Source organism: Pipra filicauda, unplaced genomic scaffold (assembly GCF_003945595.2).
Source record: "Pipra filicauda isolate LSUMZ 115617 unplaced genomic scaffold, ASM394559v2 scaffold10_size6260569_pilon, whole genome shotgun sequence".
In the NCBI taxonomy this organism is placed as follows: Eukaryota; Metazoa; Chordata; class Aves; order Passeriformes; family Pipridae; genus Pipra; species Pipra filicauda.
The window spans coordinates 1,676,737-1,697,424 of NW_024103541.1; the positions used below are offsets into that span (position 1 = coordinate 1,676,737).

Here is a 20,688-nt window from a genome sequence, read left to right on the forward strand (position 1 = left end):
GTAATCACCAAATGCTATCTCCTGAAACCCTGGGGCTGCTTTGCAGCAAATTAAAGAAGAGAGCAGTAACCCATATGTTATTTCACTGGTCAAAGTGGGGAGAACAAATTAAAGTGCCTATTTTAGCACACTAAGACAGCTGTGCTCTTCTCAAGCCAGTCCTGAGAAGCCTCCTATCCATGCTTGATGGAGGGGAAAGCATCTGGCCTAGCAACAGTCAGTTAGCTAGAAGTGGAGGAGCTGGCTAAGGCTTCCTGTTGAGGAAATCTTTGGATGACACCTTGGCAAAGACCAAGGGACAAATGTGAGCCCCAGACACTCCCCACTGAGCAGTGTTAGGTGCCTTTCATGGGACTGTCACGTGCCAGGTGAGAGGGGGCTGTGACCTACGCAATGGGGCTTTTTAGGGCTCGGTGCCTGTGGGTGTCAGGTGTTCAGTGGGATTTGTTCACTGTTGATTATGACTCTGGGTTACTATCAGCAGAGTGAACCTCGAGAACCTGCAGGAACAATCTTCAGCAGCTTGCCTGCAAATCCAGGCAGCTACTTAAAGAGCCTGTAGTGGTTTTTGAGCAGCACGTATGTGTTATCATGTTACTGGTAAGCCTTGGTGCGCTCTGTAAATGTCTGGCATTCTTATTCTTCTGTTAGCAAAATGACGTTTAGGAAGTTTAAGTGACCAGAATTCCAATAGATTTCTGCATGAAGGGAAAGGGGGAAGGGGGGGGGGTGTTGTCATGCCTTACTAGAGGCATTAGAAGTGATGATTGGATGTGCTTCTTCTATATTTCTAATATAGTTTTTCTAATATAAACGAAATTGGAAGTTAGAGAAAATGTCACTGCAGTATTAATACATCACAAGAATCAAGTCACTTAGAGGATGCAATCCCTGCAATACACCTATGTTGATGCTGAGTGTGTTTAGCTGTTTCAGCACCCAAAATACGGTATGGTGATTTTAAGTGCTTTCTTTTAACCCCTTGCTTATAGTGGTTCATATTTCACATAAGATGACTGAATTAAATTAAATCACACCAAATATAGCTTATTTGATGTTTAGGATCTTACGCCTTGGAATAAAGTCAGCCTGTTATATGCATGTTTTTGGGTGCCCCTGGACTATTCCTATGTGGTCCAGAGCTGAGAAAAGTCTGTTGTCAAATTCAAGTCTACCTGCCTCCTGAAAAAGTTCTTATGGATCCACAGTCAATAAAAGGTTGCTAATGATTGTTATAAAGGGCTGACTACTTTAAGACAAAAGAACTCCTTTCCTTTTCCAGGTGAAAACTTGTCACACAGGTGAAGTGTTTTGCTGAAGGTCCCTCAGAAAATGTAAAGCAGAGACAGGAGGTGAACCCCAGTCACTGGACATTTCATCCTAGCCAAACTGCCTACCTGCATTATGGGAAACTCAGCAAGAATCAAGGGTAATGAAGCTGCCCAGCTGCCTGGAAAAACAACTCTGCTGCTATATAGCAGGTAATCCTTTAGATTTAAGAAATGGCATAACTTGTAAGGAGGAAGTTTACAAAATATGTCATCTGAAGACACTGCCATGTTTAATGCATTTGGTGCCAATGATTTTCTTTCCCTTGCTATACTGTTTACCGAGCAGCTGGTGCAGAGATGTTGAGCTGCTATTGAAGATGAAAGGCTGGTTGTTTTTCAAAGTCCTTTGTGCCTGTTTGCTCCTAGCTGTCAGTGTAGATGGTTTTTATTTCCTTTATCACTATAGGTCTGAAGTCCCTTCTTTAAAGATTTCCTCAATTCAAAGGAAGATTTCTTTTGCTCTAAGTCCCAAAAGACCTGGAGGGTCTTTGCTCTTTTGTTCGGGCTGAAGTCTCCACAGGCAATGCCAGTGCCTTCGAAGGATTGTTGAAAACCTTTAACCCCCAGACAGCCAATGTCCCATCTGAAGCCCTTTGATGAAGGCATGAGGAATTCAGTCTGTTCTGCTCATTTCTGTGGCCTGGGAATGAGAAAACCCCTCTTGAACTATACAGATGCAGCGAAAAACTTCCAGTGCTTATTAGTTAGTGCTGTTTACAATGGTACATAAAGGATGGAGCTTCCCTCCTCAAAACAGCCACAGAGAGCATGTGTTAGGTACTGTACAAACCCTCACAAAGAGATGCTCACTCAAGTTGTTTAAAAGCCAAGTAATCAAGGCAGCAGAACCTTCCAAAACTGAGGCACTGAAGTTATGGGAGGTCAAGTCATTTGCCCAAGATCATAACAGGAAGATAAGACACAGCTGAGAACTGAAACCAAGGTGCTGCTTTGTTACCTTAACAACCTGATTTTCCTCTTGTGTTCCATCTCTCATGCACTGAAGTAGGCTGAATTACAGGATTTTCTCTCTTCCATATAGTTTGTCTGCTGGTGGTTCTGTTACTTTAGTGAGGGAGCTATCTTAGAAATCTTTCTGGTCAGTCACTAAGTCTGTATGATCTCACTTTTTTGGAAATGTTTTAGCCAATGAGTTTCTCTCAGACAATCTAATCAGTCTGTAATGGCAGTCTGAAGGACTGCCCATTCCAAACATGCAGCCTTCCCACCCAGCGTGCACCAGCAGGGTCATCAGTCAGTCAGACCAATGCTCCCACATGGCAACATCACCCAGATGGAAAGCAAATCTATGCAAATCTCTTAACAAAGCTGTACTGAAAAGAACTGGATCCTGAGTGTTCTTGAAAGCCCTCCCCATCAGTGCATTCAGGTGACTTTTTGACTGATTAAATGCTCTTCAGCTAAATGCGCTTTTCATCTGTGAATGTGTTTTCTGTTAATGATTCGCAAAAGGGAGTGCAAGTGATATTTTTCATGTTGCCCTGTAGCCCTGCTGCCAACATCCATCCCTTGCTGACCACAGGGTATAGCTCTGGAGAGGAGCTGCAGCTGAGCTGACTGTGAGCTCTGTGGGACTGAAAAGCCCAGAGTCCAGCCACTCTCATCTTAGCTGAATAAGAGAGAAACAGTTCCACAGTCAGTGTTCAAAGTGGCCAGAGTGAATGGATCTTGCTCTCCTTGTGGAGCAGTTTGAACACTGAGCAAGAAGTGAACCAGTGCTGGGTGAGCTGAAGCCAAAGGAAGAATATTTCTAGATTAATTTCCGGTTTTAATGTTCTCCATTTAGCAGAAACTGATGGCACCTGGACACTGGGAGATCCAAACAACTATCTGCTTGCTCATATAAAATGTTTTCTTCCAGTTTTATTTCTTGGGATACTGTGTACACAGCAAACCCCACGCAGAATGCACACAAACTTCTTCCTCCTGTACATCCACATGTGAGCTACTTCTTTGCTGTTAGTGATTACCCATTACAGAATTGAGATTAGACATGTATGAGTGTGAGGAGGGTGACATTGCTGCCAAAGAAAACTTGTGCTCTACATCTCAAGTATCAGGTCACCAGAGAACTGTGTAAAGAGTAACCGAAATGCATATGCCTACCACTGAAGGTGGTGACAGGTTCTTAGTAGGGGATGTAGTTCTTCCTCTCACTGTTATATTTGGAAAAAAATGCACAGCATCACTGCGAAAAAAAACATTCCCCAAACCCAAAAGATAGCTGCAGTCACACAAGTCTGTTCAAAACTGGAAAGTTAATGTGAATCTTCTAAGTCCTAGAGCATTGCCCTCACTTTGCCTTCTCAAAAAGCCTGATCTAAGAATGGCACAAATTCTCTACCTGGTTTTGCTACCAATTTTGCTGATTTATATTTTAAAAAGGTTTTGTTGATTTTTATTTTGTAAATTTTAACATCTTCAAAAAATATCCCAAGTGCAATAAATATGTTATCTCTTGCCACAGAACCCTTTTGATAATTAAGAGATTGATCATCTTCAGCAACAGACATAAAAGTTTAAACAGTACATTAAATGTTCTCTGTACTAATGCAATAAAAGTGGGTTTACTTTTACAGTGGTAATTTTAGCAGCAATCTAAATCAACACCCTGTTGATAATCAAACAAATCTTCCTTTAAAGAGAAATGCAGTGCAAGTGAGCTTATTAGTATTATGGGCACATTATTGTCTTTACTTTCCCCAATCAGCTTTTATTCATGCTTTTACAATAGGTGTAAATTTTTATATTTCCTTAGGCAAGCAGATGAATGAACTGAACATCAGGAAGATTACTTAAAATAGGTTATGATGATAAGAAATAGACAATCCTGTAAAATGTGTCAGTGGATTAGAGTGCTGAGTTCTGTAAATGGGCAACTCTGCTCTGTTGGGGCTGACAAGCAGCTGAAAAAGAAAAACTTGACTGGGGGGTGTTCAAAGTGTGGCAGGGTGTTTTCTGTATGGATGTGTTAGGGAATTTGGGAGGGAGAATGGTGGGGAAAAATTTCTGCTTTATGAGGCACATCCGGTAGTTGAATGGTGTCTGAAAAGGACTCCTCTTGTGTGAGGTTGAGGACTTGCTCCTGTGTCAGACCCAGGCTCCCTCAGCTGTGCCTTGTCCTTCAGTTTTGCTTTGCCTTCTGTTATGACCAGGTATAGCAGAAGTGAGGGAGACCAGGAAAATGGCTTTGTACCTTTGTGACAAACACTGTGCAGAGAGGAGCAACTCTACAAAGCTCTGGGTTTGATGCTCTCCAGCAGTACCAAAAATGTAGGGCAGCTAGTTTTATTTTTCCATTTTCTTGACAGTGTTGCTTTGAAAAGTTGAAATAAATCACTGAGATATTTCTAGGCTAAAATTTCATGAGTCCTCATGGCATGGAAGTGCTTGTTGCTCCACATGACTCTATTTCCAAGCTCAGACAAGCAACATGGTGGCTGCTCACACTTGCATTGCTTCCAAGGTGGAGCTTTTGTTTTTCCTCTTTTCTAGGTCCAGCCAAAGGAGCTGGGTCAGTCACAGGATGCCCATTATGCTTCTCTCTGGAAACTCTAGATGGATTTATGCTTGTGGTTGATCTGAGGATCACCACTTTCCTTATATCAGGAGTGCAATTCCTGTTGGATCCAAGAGAATCTTTTCAGCTGAATAACTAGAGAGACATGTTAATTATGATCCTTTCTGCTTCTTTAATGTCTGGATAGTCCCTTGCTGTCCTCTTCTAAAACAATACCACTCTAAATCAGTTTGAATGCTACACACAGTGTGTTACTCCCACCTGACTAGGGACAGCTGTTCCGTGTGTGTGGCTGCACAGCGGAAAATGCTGAGGTCCTGAGGATGACTCATCTCCAAAAGGAGTCACTGCCCCGTGTTTTCCCTTCTGAAGCCTTTCAAACCACCCTTCCATCTGCCTGCTGTTTTGTAAACTCTCATGAAGTTTGGTTGCAAAGTGCTACTGTTTGAATTTTCAAGCAAAAGAAGAGAAATGGTGGTGCCAGATTCAGTGCAATATGACTGAAGGTGGTGACATGCATTACATTACTGTTGGCCTTTTTATCTCTGGTCCTCTCTTTTTTTTATGACTAGCAAGATGACAATAAGTCAGTTCAGGTTGACTGCTCCTTGCCTGAAGGGCTGTGAGAGTGTTTCAAGAGATGGCTATGTGATGATGTCCCAGACATTTTAAATGTTAAGCATTGTATGTTTGCAGTCCAGAAGATTCCTCATAAATCAGTTCTTAATAGTGCAAGTTCAGATCCTACAATAGAAACAGCCTCCTTTGGTAGAAACAGCCTCCTTTGCAACCAACAGGGATGAACTCAGCCATGATCTGGTTTCTGAGGCCTCATCAAATGTGCAGAATCACCCATTTCCCTGGGCAGGGGCTGCACCTTCATGAGTTGCTCAGTCAAATGGTTCTCCCAGCAATGGTAGGATGGCTGTAGCAGCCTGGTTTGCTTTGTCCTGGAGAGCTGTGACTCCAGGGACTGCTACCTCGTATTTTCTGCAGTCAATGACAGATGGGCATGGCTTTGATATCTGCTTGCTTTTTTCTTGGGAACCGGAATGGAATCAGTAACTCATTGTAGGTGGGCTGCTGGATTGTTGCTGAGAGGCAGTGGAAATGTATTTTGTTACCGGGGGGAAACACAGAGCTGATTACCTTACCCATCAGGGCCAGAATGAGCACGGAGACTCCCACAGCTGATGGAAAGGGAAAAACACCAGGGATCGAGAGTCCATGGAGCAATACTGAACGGAGAGGCAAATCCATCTGTCGGCTGACAGTGATAGCCCTCGCCATGGATCTGGAGTGACTCGGAGGATGTGAGACACTGGATTATTATATTTGTTACTGGGTTGGACCAGCTCAGGTGTGTGTGTGGGGTGGGGAGGGACAGTTTGAATCCCAGGGAGGCGATGCCCTGTCCCTCACAGCAGCCCCTGCGAGGCTCCTGAGGCAGCCCTGGACCAGCTGTCAGTCAAGGGCCCCTGGAGCCCAGTCCAGTCTCTGATTGGCTGGAACAGCAGGAGCTCCGCCCCCTCACCTGGCCCAGAGGTATAAAAGCAGCCACACGTGGCTGCCATCTTTGGCTCAGCCCCACCACGTGGGAAACTGGGACTTCACAGGACTCTCGGATGGTAGCTATGTAATTTTATCTTTCTCTGTCTTTGCTCCTTCTCTTAATCTCCTTTCTTAACGTTTTGGGTAACTTGAGACCAAATGGGTTGGATTTTGCTATGTTGTATCTGTTGGCATGTGCTTTGTGGAATGCTTGTTTTGGTAGTATGTTACCCTTTAAACTTTTGCTAATATCTCTTGTTTCCTGAAGGTTATCAGTAAAAGTACCCTTTGAGAAAGTGTGTGCAACTTTTCTCCTCTGTGCTCTCTCTTAAGGTGTTAGAAGAACCGAAGGCTCTTCTAATAATCCAAGAGTGGATATTGTTTGAGTGTTGTATATATTTAAGGTAGAACTCATTTAAGGTGAACTCATAGTTCTGAGATTTGAGGTCTTACAGAGGACAAGCACTCTCCAGCTGCATGCTGGAAGTGAAAGGTTCATTGACAGGAGGTTCTGTTGTGTGTCCTGAAGCCAAATAATATTTATTTCAGGAACAACCCAGTGCTGGGTTGTGACCTTTCCTGTCATATCCTTTGGGGCAGGTGCTTGGCTCTGGTGCTCTGTGTAAGCCCATCCTTTGTCTTGGGGTTGGCTTTCTTTGCCTTCCTGTTTCTGGCTCACCTTGGTTCATCTACATGTCAAATTATTTCCATCGTCGCTGCCTGCCAGGATGGGGCAGGGGCCAAAAATAGAGCAAAAGGTACCACATACATAGTCTGCTTTCACTGGCTAGTCCAAGCCAGTGGTCCCAAAGCTCTTTCCTTAGCCTTTAAGCAGAGAGTGAGCCTGTTGCCCTCAGTGACTCTTGCCTAAGAAAGCCCTTTGTGACTTGTCCTACAGGAAGATGTTGAGTGATGCAGACTTGCCTCTCTCCAGGCCATCCATCCAGCCTGTGGTGGAGAAGAGGAGCTGCTTGCTGTGCTGTCTAAGCTATGTTTGGCCATCCTGCCATTTGGGCAGACCTGCTGCCCTTCATTGGCTTGCACATCCACGCCAAGTCCCTCAGGCAGCCACCCAGGGCATCTGCCACAGCTTTCATTGGCGTGGCAAGAGTTGTCTGTTCTGCGTGAATGGGCCTGACCAGCATCTGGCAAATCTCTGCACCACTGGGATCTCTTGTAAAGAGCAAGGAACTGAGTACTCCCGTAACATGATTGTAGAGCTGAAGTGAGTCACTGTAACCAATGGCTCTGCCCTGACATGGTTGCCTTTGAGCTAGAATGAGTCAGGCTTCTTCCCCATTTAAAACTACCTGAATCCACAGTGTCTAGCAGACATTTCTGTCACATAGATGGCTTTTTGGGTGCACGTGGTTTCAGATTCAGTGGCTTTGGCAGGAAGCACATAGCTGAGGTATCTGAAAGTCTGCCTCAGCAAGGGAGGGCTGGATGGGGTGGACAGGTAGGGCAGATCTGGCCTATGCAGGTGGCAAGTGGCCATGCTTTTCACACTGCTCTTCCTTAACAGCAGCACAACCCCAGAGATTGTCCTTGGCTGACTGGTAAATGGACCACATTCGCTGAGGAAGCAGCCAAGGCAGTGCAAACCTGTATTGCCACTCACTGGCAATAACCTGCCTCACTGCATGTGCTTTGTCCAGGCCAGTGCACCATTAGCAAGGTGGAGAAGTAGAAGAAGAGTGCACTGACAATGCAGTTGTCTCTGTCTCTAGAAGATCTGGGAATGTGATGGTCTTAGTAACTCAGAGATGGACATTTCCCCCCTCACCATAATGTTTGAGATTTAGAAAATCTTCTCAGAAAAAGCTGCCTGTATTTTGAAAAGAGTGAAAACATGGAAAACATGGCTTGAGTCAGTCAAAATGTTTTTGACGTGTTTTATTTCAGTTGTAAGCCTTTATGATGTGTTTGCAGATTTTTTTTTTATCTTCAAGAACTAAAATCCTTGAAATGACATATTTGAATAATGGTGAAACTTTGTCTAAGCAATCAGAGAGAAAACAATCTTCTCAATTCCTTTCTACTGTAAGCCCACGCTTTTCACTGGTTTAAGTGAATCCCTACTTCCTGCTTTAAAAAAGTCAGCTGGGATAATGTAAATCTGCTTGATTCAATTAGAAGGAGCTTTTGAGCAGCTGCAAAGTCAGGGAATTTATCTCTTATGTGATAAATGATGGCAAAGAGGTCACCACTTGATATAAAATTAACCCCAGAACTAGTTTTTCCTAGCTTCTAGCTCAGTTTTAAATGATGCTGGTAATTCTGTCTTTCATTTGAGTCAGGAGATCACAATAAGAGGCATCACAAAGCACCTAGAAATGATTCAATCACGAGACAGTAGAGATACACATACCCATGTTTTACAGTCCTAACTGCAAGCAGAGACATTAACTTCTCATTCACTGGCAGCTGATTCAAAATCCCTCTAAATGGCTTTAAGAAAATATATGTTTCTGAGCTTTACCCTCAGCTAGGTCTCCCCTCCTACTAGGTCTTCTAGCTACTTGAGTGATAACATGAGGCACAAGGTAGAAGTCACCTAACAACTTAGTAGCAGAGTAAATCTCTCCACTCCATGGAGCATGTCTTGTTTTTTAACTAGACTTTGCTCCAGCTCTGTGTCCTTAGCACACAAAACTGTCTCAGTGGTGACAACCCACTGAAATCAGTGGAGTTACACTCACATCTGTGGATCTGGTCCTACAGGCTCCTCCTTATGTATGCTGTGCCACAATGTCATCCTGGTGTGTGACCTGCCTCCTCCCATGCTGGCATATTAAACTGTCTGGATGTATACATATTCATGTGTATTTTGATGATAAATGATGCCTGTAATTGTTCGAACAGTTCAGACTGAGGAAGGTTGAACAGAGGTGCAAAGACAACAACCCTGCCTGACCAAGATACAGCAGAGGAAACCTCTGCCATAACCAGTGATAACAAACCACAGCAATTACTCAATTAAAGCTAAATCCATCTTTAATCAAGACAGTCAATGTAAGAGGCCCTTGGGATTTCTGTGAGAAGGAGGAACTCCCAATCAGGGCAAAGGGAATTAATTGTTCCTTTTTATTCCAGGGTCGAAGTTGCCCCCAGATTTGCAGATGCTAATTTTCAGAAAGAGAATCATTAGTTTTTAATAAAGAATTTGCAACTTGGGAGGTGGGGGGATGGACTGAAAGCACTTCCTCATACAGTTTGGAGTTCATTAGTGCACCCATCAGGGAAAATGTGTGAGAAAAGTGAAATCGGATAAATATTCCTTATTTATCCTCCAAACCAGTAATTCAGAAAAAAAAGCAATTTCTTCTAAATCTGAGTTCCAGGTGACTACCTTTTATCTGAGCTCCATTAAATTATTCCCCTGCTAAATTCTCATGAAATAGGCTTTTTGCTCCAGCAGACGTTGACTCTCTGAGATCATTTTGAAAGCAAAACATTCTGTTTTTATTAGTAATGATCCATCTTCCACCCTGATGATGTGAGGGGCTTGAGGAAGGTGTTTGTGCCTAGGTGTCAATCCCTGTTTCTTTGCTGTCATGGGGACAGGTTGGGTGACCTGGTTCCTGCTTGTCTCCCTGGCTGTGGGTAGCACTGGGGTACAACAGAGAGACATGAGAGCACCTGGTAGTGATTCTACCTCCAAACAAGTCAAGAGGCAGTGTCCTTGGCCTGACATTCACTACTCAAGCTTGTAGCTAGATCCCTCTCACCCTCATTCCTACTGCAGTGTCTCAGCAAGGTCTCCTCTCTTCAGACTCAGTTATGGTAATTTTTTCCTTCCTTGGTTGCCCCATGTGATTCATTCCCCGGGTTTATATCAGTGTGGCAACCACCAGACACAATTTTTCTATGGTCTCCTGTTTATTCTGGAGTTACACATGGCGAGTTTCCTACACAGCTCTTTTTAAAAACAAAGATTTATTTGCTTTTACTGACTCTGGTCAAAGCAGCTATTCTGAAATCCCATAGGGATGGAGCAGTAGAGGCAGACAGATGTGATGAGCTGGAGCTGCTCCACATACCAAGGGCTGCTGGTTGAAAAGAGCCTTGACCTCTTTGATACATCAGGTCAGTGAAAACAGGGCTGGACAATACTTTGGTTGATAATGTTCTGAGGGGACTGGGCAGAACTGCCTGAACATTTCCCGGGTGGTGTTTCCTTGGGGCCTGTTTGCCTTGACAGATTTCTTCCTATGAGTGAACTCTGAGGCAAAAGGAATATTTTATGAAGCTTTTTATATCACTGTCTATGGTTTTTGTGGCAAATTGAGCTCCCTTCATGTTGTATCTCTTCTCTTCCTTCCTCTCCTTGGTGACCTCGCAGCCATCAGTGCCTGAATTCCTGCCTTGATTTTCTCTGTCCGCTCTTTATGAGGAGGGTTCCATATCCATAACTCAGCATATGTGGCTTTAAAGCTAGTTACTGCAGTCTGAAGGGAAGCAGCAGACTTGGGCCTGTCCAAGTGAGTAGAAGATCCCAGAAGTCTGTGATTCCCTGCCAGAAGCAGCAATGGAAATGACAAGCTTGGTTTGGGACTTTCAGGCTCCTGCCTCTATGCCAGGGAGCCTGGAAGCCACCAGACCCCAAGGGTTTACAGGGTCCTCACCATGGGAATGAGCTGGGTTCCCTGGGCATGAGGTCTGGGACCCTCACACAGTGAGTGTCCTCACTCCAGTGCAGTCCTGCAAATGCCCAAGGAGGAGATTATTCCTATCAAACCATTTTACTGCAGGTTTGGCTCTATGGGAAATGCAGAGCCTAGGTGACAGGAACATCAGGTTTCTTAATCTCAAGGGATGCAGTGGCATTTTATCATGTCCTCTGAATTATTCTGTCACAAGCATCTTGAAGGTCTGGTTTATCTTCTCTAAAATGATTAGTATGCTGCTCATCAATCATTCTTATTTCACAACTAACATGCTGCAGGTGGTTTAGCAACCTGAGCATTTGGACTGAAATAATTGCACTCTCTAGAGCCCTGCCTAAACCAGGGGGAAGCTGCTGGTGCCTTTGAGGTGTTTGGGTGCTGTGGGGATAGGGGCATGGAGTGCTTGGGTGGATGGCCAGCCAGCCACCTGTGCCAAGCTCTGTCCTTCTGCAGCATACCAACTCTCAGGAGTAGCAAATTTCAGTTGTACAGTAGATCATGAAGTCAAGGCTGAAGAAAGGGAAAGCTTCTTTTGTTTCTCAGACAGTTAAAGAACTCAAGGTTATTTTGTCTTAGTAACACATCTCTACCTGCCTGTCTTTCTCCTACTTTGCTACAAGCTGCACTTGAGTAGCAAAGTGATTCTTGTATGTGTAGAAAGTGGGGGTGCCTGGGAAATGTTCAGCACTCACAGGCAGACTGGCTTATTGGAGAAGCTGAATAGTCAGCGCAGTGAGTTTTCCCCACTGCTTGCCATTCACCAAAGCCTAAATCTAATTTTAGGCATTAAGCTGAATATGAATTCTTCAAAACATGTGGCATCAATTCTGATGCTGATCGCTTTTGGTAAGTTGGCTTGATATAGCCAAATCCTTTGAGTTGTTTTCCATTCCCCAACAGGGAATGTGAGAAAAGGAGGAAGATCTAGGTCTGAGAGAGACCAGGTCTCTGGTCAAGCTAGCTCCAACAATGTACTTGTTTTAGCTATCTATCTTCCCTGTAGGACCAGCTGTTTCTTCAGGAGCCCTGCTCTGGAATGTGGGCAAGTTGGGAAAAGACCTCACCGATAACTCTACACTTACAAAGCCGCTGAGTGGTACAGAAAATACAGAAGACAACCCTGAAACAAATGAAGTAAAGAGTTAATGAATCCTCCAAGAAGCTTTAAGTTTGCACAGAGAAATCAGAGAGGGGAGTTTCACCAGTACATTTCTCTGGCCAAACCCACAGATAAAGATTAACTGAAAGTCTTCAGGGACAGCAAACAGAACAATGTTACTGTGAGGCCAAGTGTTGTTTTGCCATTTGTTCTCTGTATGTTACCATGGAGTACAAGTGCTGCTTGTGGGTACAAGAAGAAATAACCTTATATTCGTACCCTACATTTATCTCGGACACATCCTGAAGTTTAAACAGTTCATAGTGCTCTTCTTTTGTACTGGACCATTCCACTGCTTTCTTAATGGAAATCCCTCCATCTGGGGACACTCCACTGACACCTTTGTTTAAGACCCGCTGCAGAGATTTCCGTAAGTAATGTGCTTTGATTGTATTCCTGTTCTTTCCGCATTCCCTGGCTGGGAGTGCTTGAACAGACAGACATTGCGTGTGGAATGTTTGTGGGAGTGGGCTTTTTGAGGCAAGTATCCAAAATATCCATGAAAGAGCTTCAGAGTGAGAGTTGTGCAAACCTGTATTGCAAACCTGTTACTAGTATGTATGCTCATCCAGGTGAAAAACTGGGAAGTATATCATGTAACCCTATGTGTCCTGTTGTGCTTGCATATATTGCAGATCACTAGTGCTGTTAATTACCTGAAATTGTTTGCAGAAACTTCTTGACAAATTGTTCTGAAAAACATACAAACCTAAGGAAAAAGCATGGCTGTTTGGGGGGGGGGGGGGGAGGGAGCAAAAGGCAGAAAATGAGCAAGCTACTTTTTTTTTTTTTTTTTGGTGAATTAATTACCCATCTTCAGATCTGACAAAATAACTCAGAGGAGGCTGATGTCTTTTGTTGCTCTATTTTCAGCCAGTGCAGGATGCAAAAGTGTCAGAAATCTCTGTGCAAAGCCTGTTTTGATGAGATTTCCAGCCAGTTTCATGAATGAAGTTGGTTTGCATTAACTGTGAATAAGTCCTTGGGCAGAACTAGCAAATCATGGGTTCATTGATCACAGACACTTGTGTGCATGGCACCTGACCCAACACTCAATAAAGGCAATGAGGAACCTACTGGGGCAGCTTACCCAATAGCTGTGGAGCCACTTTGCAGTTCCAAAGCAGCTGGAGTCAGCTATTCCCAGACACTGGAAACTGGATGGGAGTGAAATTTTGCTTATGTTCCTGATTTATGGAAGTTTGCATCAGGCCCAGGGACAAGTTCTCTGCTGCTCATTTACAGAACTGATGTAACAGATGAGACCTAGTAAGAGTCAAGCTCATCCTTTCCTCCTGCTGCTCTGATGTTTTATTTTCCATCTGTAATTAACAAGGATGGATGCCTACTTTTGGGATTGTTTAATGGTGGGAGCTGTTTCAGGGCCGTCCCCTGAGGCTGTCTCCACAAGTAACATGTTTTTTAAGTTATGCCTCTCTATTGATCCCTGTCTGAACAATTACCAGTGGTACTTGCTTTGAGTCCAAAGGTGTCTTCAATCAACCCCACAATGATATTCAAGGACTATTTTAAAAGGCTGCCTCTCCCAAAGTGTGCTGTGTGTTTAAAATGTGACAGGCTACATGACAGGACCCGAAACAGAGACATTTGAGAAAGCTTAGGATCTTCTGATCCTTGAGCCTGAGCTCAGCCATACTTCCTGACTTTGGCTTGGGAGCCTCTGTTTCAAACACACCATTTTCACCTGGTATCTGTATCTTTATCATGCCTCCAGAATAACCACTGTTTTAAAGATTCCTGCCTTGATATTACAGTGTAATACTCTGCCTGACAAAGCCCTAAAATCTGGTGGCTGGCAAATAAAAATTATTGATAATGATTGTTTCATTAGAGGCATCAATAACTTCACCAGAGCTGTTAGGAAAACAGCTCAGCTGCTCTGAAAATGGCAAAGGAAACTTAGCATTAAGTAGATCACTTTGCCTGCTCTGCAAACTCCAGCTAAGGCTCCTGGCAGTCAGATTTTCTGGAGGTGGAAATCCAGTATTGAATGTCTGATGGGGCATCAGGGCTACCAATTATGCTTGTGAGGCTGTATGAAAAGCTAATATGTGCATTGAGAAGTAAAATCACTAACTGAATGATCCTTCAGGAGTTGTGGGCCCAGTTCTTGTTTCTGTGGCTGGATTTTTTTTTCACGACCTTGGGATGGTTGCTCTTTCTCCTTGTCCTCACAGGGGCTCAGTTGCTGGATCAGTCTTTTAGTTAGGTGGAAGAGAGTAGGAGAGGTCAGGCCTCTCATCTGCTTCTTTAGGCAGCCTGGACAAGCCCCCATGGCTGGCACAGTTTCTGCCTGCAGAGACTGGAGTCAGCGAAGAGCCAAGGCAGCAGGGCGCTATGACCCCTATCTCCATATGGGCTGTCACTGTGCTCCCACGCAGCTGCAGCACCAAACTGCTTGTGGAGCCAGATGCCATACAGGAGATGGGACTTAAAGGGATCTTCCTTCAGGCACAGGTTTTCCTTCAGAGCTTTTCTTTCAGAAGGTAGATAGTCCTCTGTCACTTCTCAGCCTGGTGGCAAAGTTACTTGCGCTGACAGCACTCAATTTGGGGGCTGATGCAGCATGACAGGTTGGAGTGAGCCTGTTTGAAAGGGTCTGTGCCAATTAGGGTCAGCTGTTATTATCATAGGGGCAGTTAATTGAGGGGCTATCCATAGGCAGCAGGCCATCTCTCTCTAATTTTCCTTCCCTCCTGTTATTTAACAAAACTACTGAGAGGAAGGCTGCATTAACTTTACTTTTATCTTTAATTCTGTGACTGCAGTAAAAGTCAGTATCTGAGAAGCCATTGAATACAGGATAGAATTGGTTCTGTAATAATAACTTGTTTTCCCTCTTTGAAAATAAATATGGTCCTTAGTAGAGAAATTTACCCATTGCTGGCAGTCAATCAGCCAGGACAATTTGGGCTCTGAGTACTCGATTAGAATAACTTTAAGGAAAATTGCCTTCCTCAATCAAGTAAGGATCCATTAACCTGATGAAACAGGGTTTGCTTATCTGAGAGGTTAAGACTCAAAACACAGCCTCGGCTGTATTAGATGAGGCCTCTTTTAGAACGGGAAGTAATAAAAACACCATCTGTCATGTCTAGTCAATCAGACCTTGTATAAGAGAGGAATTATTCCTCTGACTTTACCATTATAAGATCATTTGTCTGTTAACAATGGGAAGTGTCAGGAATTCTGAACACTGGTTTTATTCCATCAAATTATTTCTAGCTGCCTTTATCTTGCAGAGAATTAATATTAATCTGAGTTTATACAGGAAAGAAATATTTCTAGGTGAATACAATGCTAAGGTATTCCATGTTGACTCTCTAGTGATTTATTGTTAGAGGTAAAACTGAATGGGAGATGGAGGAAAAAGTGCCATGTACACTTTGCTTCTGAAAAGTATTATTTCTGTAAACCAATCTCATGCAAGTTGCTGAGCACTCAAACGTTCTTTGAAGTCAATTGAATATATACCTCTCTTGTAGCCATAAAGGACCTTAAAGGACTGGGGTGGCTAGATCTTCTCATGTTATGCACAGGCATAGCTGGAGGTCATGAAAAAGGTGATTGCATTTTTTTTGGCATGGATTTATGAAAGCTAATAAATGCTGGCACTAATGGATTTCTCTGACAGTGAGTACCAGTGCATTCTCCTCTATTCACTAAGGAGCACTTGGAGACATCTAAAGACTGAATGCCAGACAGCAAAGACAGGAGATGGAAGGAGTGGTGGAAAGCCTCTACTAGCATATACCCAGCACTGCTGCTCATCAGCTGGGGGAGAAACATCATCTTCCCTTGTCACACACCACAGATGAGATTGCAGTGGATGCATTAACATATGCCATTGCCTGCTGTTTGGGCACATGCTGTGCTGCTGCCCAGCACATTCAGCACTGCTTCATAGGTTCTGGGTGGCCACAAGCTGGAAGCCACCAGAGGTGGTTTTTTGTGCCTATGGGAAAACCATTTCTGTGTTCAGGGTTGCTGTTTGCACAAGAGAAGCAATGGGGTGTTTGCAGGTGTGTGATGCAGGACTCAGTTGTTGTGTGATGGGCACAATCCTATGCAAGATCCCAGGAGGAAGGAGACAGGCTGGGGATAGAAGAGGAGGGTGTGAAAGCAAATGCCTAATTCAGCGTTCAGTCATAGCCAAAAGATGTGCTCCAGTTAGGCTACTGAGCCTAGGGTCCTGTGAGAAAGGCATGTTGAGCAGAAGGAAGACAACGTGTTCTCTGGGGTTGCATCAGGAGAAGGCTGAGCACTCCTGAACCCACTGATGTCAGGTGGATCAGATGCCACTCAGCTCCTAGAAAAACTGGATCTCTTTTGGGGAGTTAGCATAAAGATGAAGAATCACAGATGAGTTCTTGTTTCTATGAGAGAATAACCTTTTTCCCTGCCAAGCTCTGGGGGGATTTGTCATGAATGCCAGTGGAGAACAGACCGCTGTGGGCACAGGCTGGCCAGGATAAAATGAATTGTGCTACAAAGTGTTAGTGTCCCTGGAGACCCAAATGCTGTATGTTTAGATTAACATTAAAAAAAGAGGGAAAAAAAAAAATCTCTAATTTTGTGCCAGTCCCTTTGGGACCTGATGCAGGAAAAACCCACATGACTGTGCTTCCCCCTGGAGCTGGTGAGAGCTACTCCCACTCACTGTGTTAGCAAATTGATCCCCATGATCACTGCGGGGGGAGGCTGAAAAGAATGGATGGCACTGCAAGCTCGTTATGAAAATGCAGGGAACCAGAGTTAATGAATCTTGGATGAGCCCCTAATCTGCCTGGCCCTCGGTGGAGGAGGCTGGTTGGGGAGGATGTGATTAACATCTCAGTGGAAATGACAGTCCCTAGAATGCAGAAGGTTGTGTCATATCTGTCAGTGCTTGCATCTGGGAGGGGCCACTGTCAGCTGATATCTCTGTGGATTAGATCTGGACAGTTTTTTATCAGAACAGAGGTATTTTTGGGATTTACATGTTCTCTGTCCCTGGCAGCTTGCCCTGATGAAATACCGATTACACAATTGCAATCTGATTTAAACTATAGTCAAAAAATCAGCTGCATGTTGGGTTATGGTGAGAATATGCTCTCTGTGATGGCAAAGATTTGAAATTGTGCATTTTGTCTCCTAACACAGGGAAACTTGCAAAGAACATTGAACAGGCTGTTTACTGTGGGTGTATGGAAAAGAATTTGGAAAACTGAAATTAATGCCTTCTCTGAGATTCTCATAATCCCGTAGCCGGATTAATGAATGAAACCACTTGCCCCAGATGTACAGAAGATTTGTGCTGCTTGACTGGTGTTGTATGGCCAGTGGAGTTAAGGTTAGGAAACCTGAAACAAGTGCTCAAGGGGCCTGACAAGTAGCAAAGTCAGAACTGAACCTCAAGGTCCTGCTGTTGCAACCTGTAGCTGTGCCCCTTCCTTCACTGCCTGATAGACCCGCCTGGTTCAAGGCAACCCTGTGAGCTGGTTGTGAGGAATAGAGTAGTTACAGGATTTCTGCGTTCTCGTTACCGACTGCCTCTTCCTGAAGCAAGTAAAAGCAGCATTTTACTCGGGAGCTGGGTGGGAAAGCGTGTGGGGGACACCACTGGAAAGCAGGTACTGGTCAACTGAGGGATCAGTGCAGAAATTCCCAGGGCAGTGTCTGTCCCAGAGTCTGGAAGTAAGCATGGAGAGTAGGGCACTGTACCCAAGGGGTGACTGGGACACTGGATTCGACTGTCTTTTGGCGTTCCACTAGACCCAAGGCTGCTGCAAGCTGTGATATCTTCAGGAGCTGAGCTGTCCCTCAGAGCCTGTGGCTCAATAAATCAGTAGCTGTTTTTCATTTGCTGTGATAACAGTACAGGCAGGGCAGCTTACAGGATAGACTGCTGGGCTGGCGTGCAAGAGGTTTCAGTGGAATCTACCTTCATCAGGATTGTTTTTCCCTCTTTTGTTCCTCTCTGAAATGGAGATACTGATATCTGCTCATTGAGATGCCCTGAGACCTGCTGCTGAAAAGCACTATGTTAAGGTCCTGCTTCTGAAACCACCAGGGAGAAAATGTTCTTGGGACACCAAATGGTCCTCAAGTATTTTTCCAAAGTTCTGCCTCGCCACATACATCTTTCTTCCAGCTGCAGGGACCTCCCACCTTCTCACTCCATGAAGGGGACAACCCAGCCTCAGCTCCAGGCAAGTGGACTGGGTAAATCTTCAGATTTTTCTGTTTCCAGGCTCTCTCTGTTATTCAGAGGTTTTGAACAGAGAGCTATGCCTGAGCCAGACAGGTGTGTCATTGCGTGTCTGAGGGACTAGCACACCTTGTGACAATCAGAATTGATCACTTGCACCCTTGCAAGTCAAACAGAACTAACTACTGTGTTAGGTCACATGCCCTCACACACCAATTTTGGCTATCCTTTTCTGGATTTGTTTTTTTTTTTTCGGAGCATTCTCTCTGTTGCTTACTTTACTGTACCTATGTGAACAGTAAAACTAGCTATTGTTTCAACTAGGGACTGTCTCTAAGAAGGGGGGTAGCATTCCTAAAATGCTTTAAATCGCTATAAAGGTGAAACAAAGGACTATCAAGAAGGGCAGAACATAGAAACATCCCAGGGACTGGACATGTTCCAATTGCCTGGGGCACCTGTGTGTACATTTTCTCTATGTCTTGAACTTACTGAAACCAGTGCTACCAGTCAGCTCTGAGTCATGGTGTGCATGGCACCTTATACCACAGCAAAAAGTACAACTTAGAAGTGGAGGGGGAAATAGCTGGAAAAGAATTCAAGAGTTCCCTTAGCCCATCTCTTTACTGACAGCCTGATTAGTTAAATTATTCCTGATTTTCTATGCAATATATAGCCTTCTTTGGTATTCACTTGCTGTTAATCAGTGGTCTGTTCTGAAAGATCACAAGTCTTATTCTGGAGCCAACTTCCATTGTTTTTTTTCAGAGATTTTGTGACACTCTCATCTTGAGAGCCTAGAAAGTAATTTAAATTCATGGTTGTATTTTGTTTGTGCTGAGTTTTCTTCATTTCCTGCCTCAGCTCTCTCGTGCCCTGTGTTTTGCTTGAACATTCCCTCCAATGAAGAGAAAAATCTTAATTTTTCTTTGCTATGACAGCCTCTTAAAAAATTGTTCAGAAATAAAAGCCCTTCCTGTTGTGGTTCCCCCCTCCAATCTTCTAATAGAGTCACAAGCTTTACCAAGTGAAGCTTTTTATTTTTCACAACAATTATTCTCCCTCTAGCTTTTCTTCTCTATTGCATTTTCTGGCCTGTAGTGCTCATATGTCTTTTCTGCTTGTTTTTCACAGTGCTTGCCCAGAGTCTCATGCTGCTGGCTTTGCCGTGCTGTGCTTTGTACTTATCTATGCCATATCTTCTTATAATATGACTAGCGCTCCCTGGATCCTGACTATACTTCCTACGTTCTGGAATCCTTCTTACCATCTATCTTTTCTTTAATATCTCTTCTGTGAATAGCCTGCTCTTTTGTAGCCATTATTAAAGTTTTGCTTCAATCCTCCTTGCACAAGCCCCTTACAATTTGCCATCGTCTTTTCATTAGTTGTTCAGGCTGTTCTTCTTCCTTTCACTTCAGGCTGTGCATCCCTTGTTGCTCTGTCATATGACTCATCACCTGTAGGAATTTATTCCTCATTTCATTTTGGAATTTGATCTGTGATCAGCTTAGGCTGCTCACTATTGCACATATAAGTAGCTATTGCTGCATGTTTCTCTTCACTCTTAAGTTCAGATGTCTCTCAGTGTTTCCCTGAAGCATCTTTATAGTCCTCCTGCCCAATTCCCTTGTGTCAACCTTTGTCTAGCTAATAGCAGAGTTCAGCAGGAATTGTAACCTGTTTGTAGCCTTGACTCTATCTTGTGTGTTGAGGTGATGATGAGAGATATGTGGCCATGAAGCAGATGGGACTTCAGTGCAATGAAAAGGGGAAGGATGCAGGTGGCTTCAGGGACTTGATGTGTGGTCATGGAGACATGATTTTGCTCCGCTGCTGAACCCACAGAATTTCACTTTAAACCATTTCTGTACTGTAGAAAACATCTGATGTTTTCCCCTGCAGAGGAGTTGCCTTAAAGCCTCTCTGAAAGAGCAGTTTAGAGGAGGTTATAGGGGAAAGCAGAAAGTAGGAAACAGCAGAAGTGGAGTACAGAAACTGTTGATCCTCTTTTAGGCAGCTCATGACTTAAAGGTGGAAAAGGGTCTGGGGGAGCAGCATGTCAATGTTATGTCTGCATTCCTATGTGATATGTGAAGAACCAGGAGCTGAAGACAGTCTGTCAAAAGGTGATGAAACCTTGTGTCTTCTCACAACCTTAACTACTAGGTGCTCCATCCCTGGAAACATTCACAATCAGGTTGGGCAGGGCTCTGAGCAACCTG

At 44.0% G+C, this 20,688-nt stretch overlaps 1 protein-coding gene across 4 annotated transcripts in view; it reads left to right on the plus strand.

Annotated features, from left to right (window-relative positions):
* The first annotated feature begins 1,417 nt into the window (after positions 1-1,417).
* The window catches only part of SLC15A2 (solute carrier family 15 member 2), a 72,972-nt gene continuing 53,701 nt past the window's right edge, over positions 1,418-20,688 (plus strand). The window contains exon 1 of one of the 4 annotated variants that reach the window (XM_039381791.1): positions 1,418-1,481. In XM_039381791.1, coding sequence (XP_039237725.1) covers positions 1,433-1,481 — 49 coding nt within the window. In that variant the 5' untranslated portion in view covers positions 1,418-1,432. Of the gene's footprint in view, positions 1,482-12,107; positions 12,623-20,688 lie in introns of those variants that run through there. The other 3 variants (XM_027725563.2, XM_039381784.1, XM_027725569.2) reach the window with 3 other exon arrangements.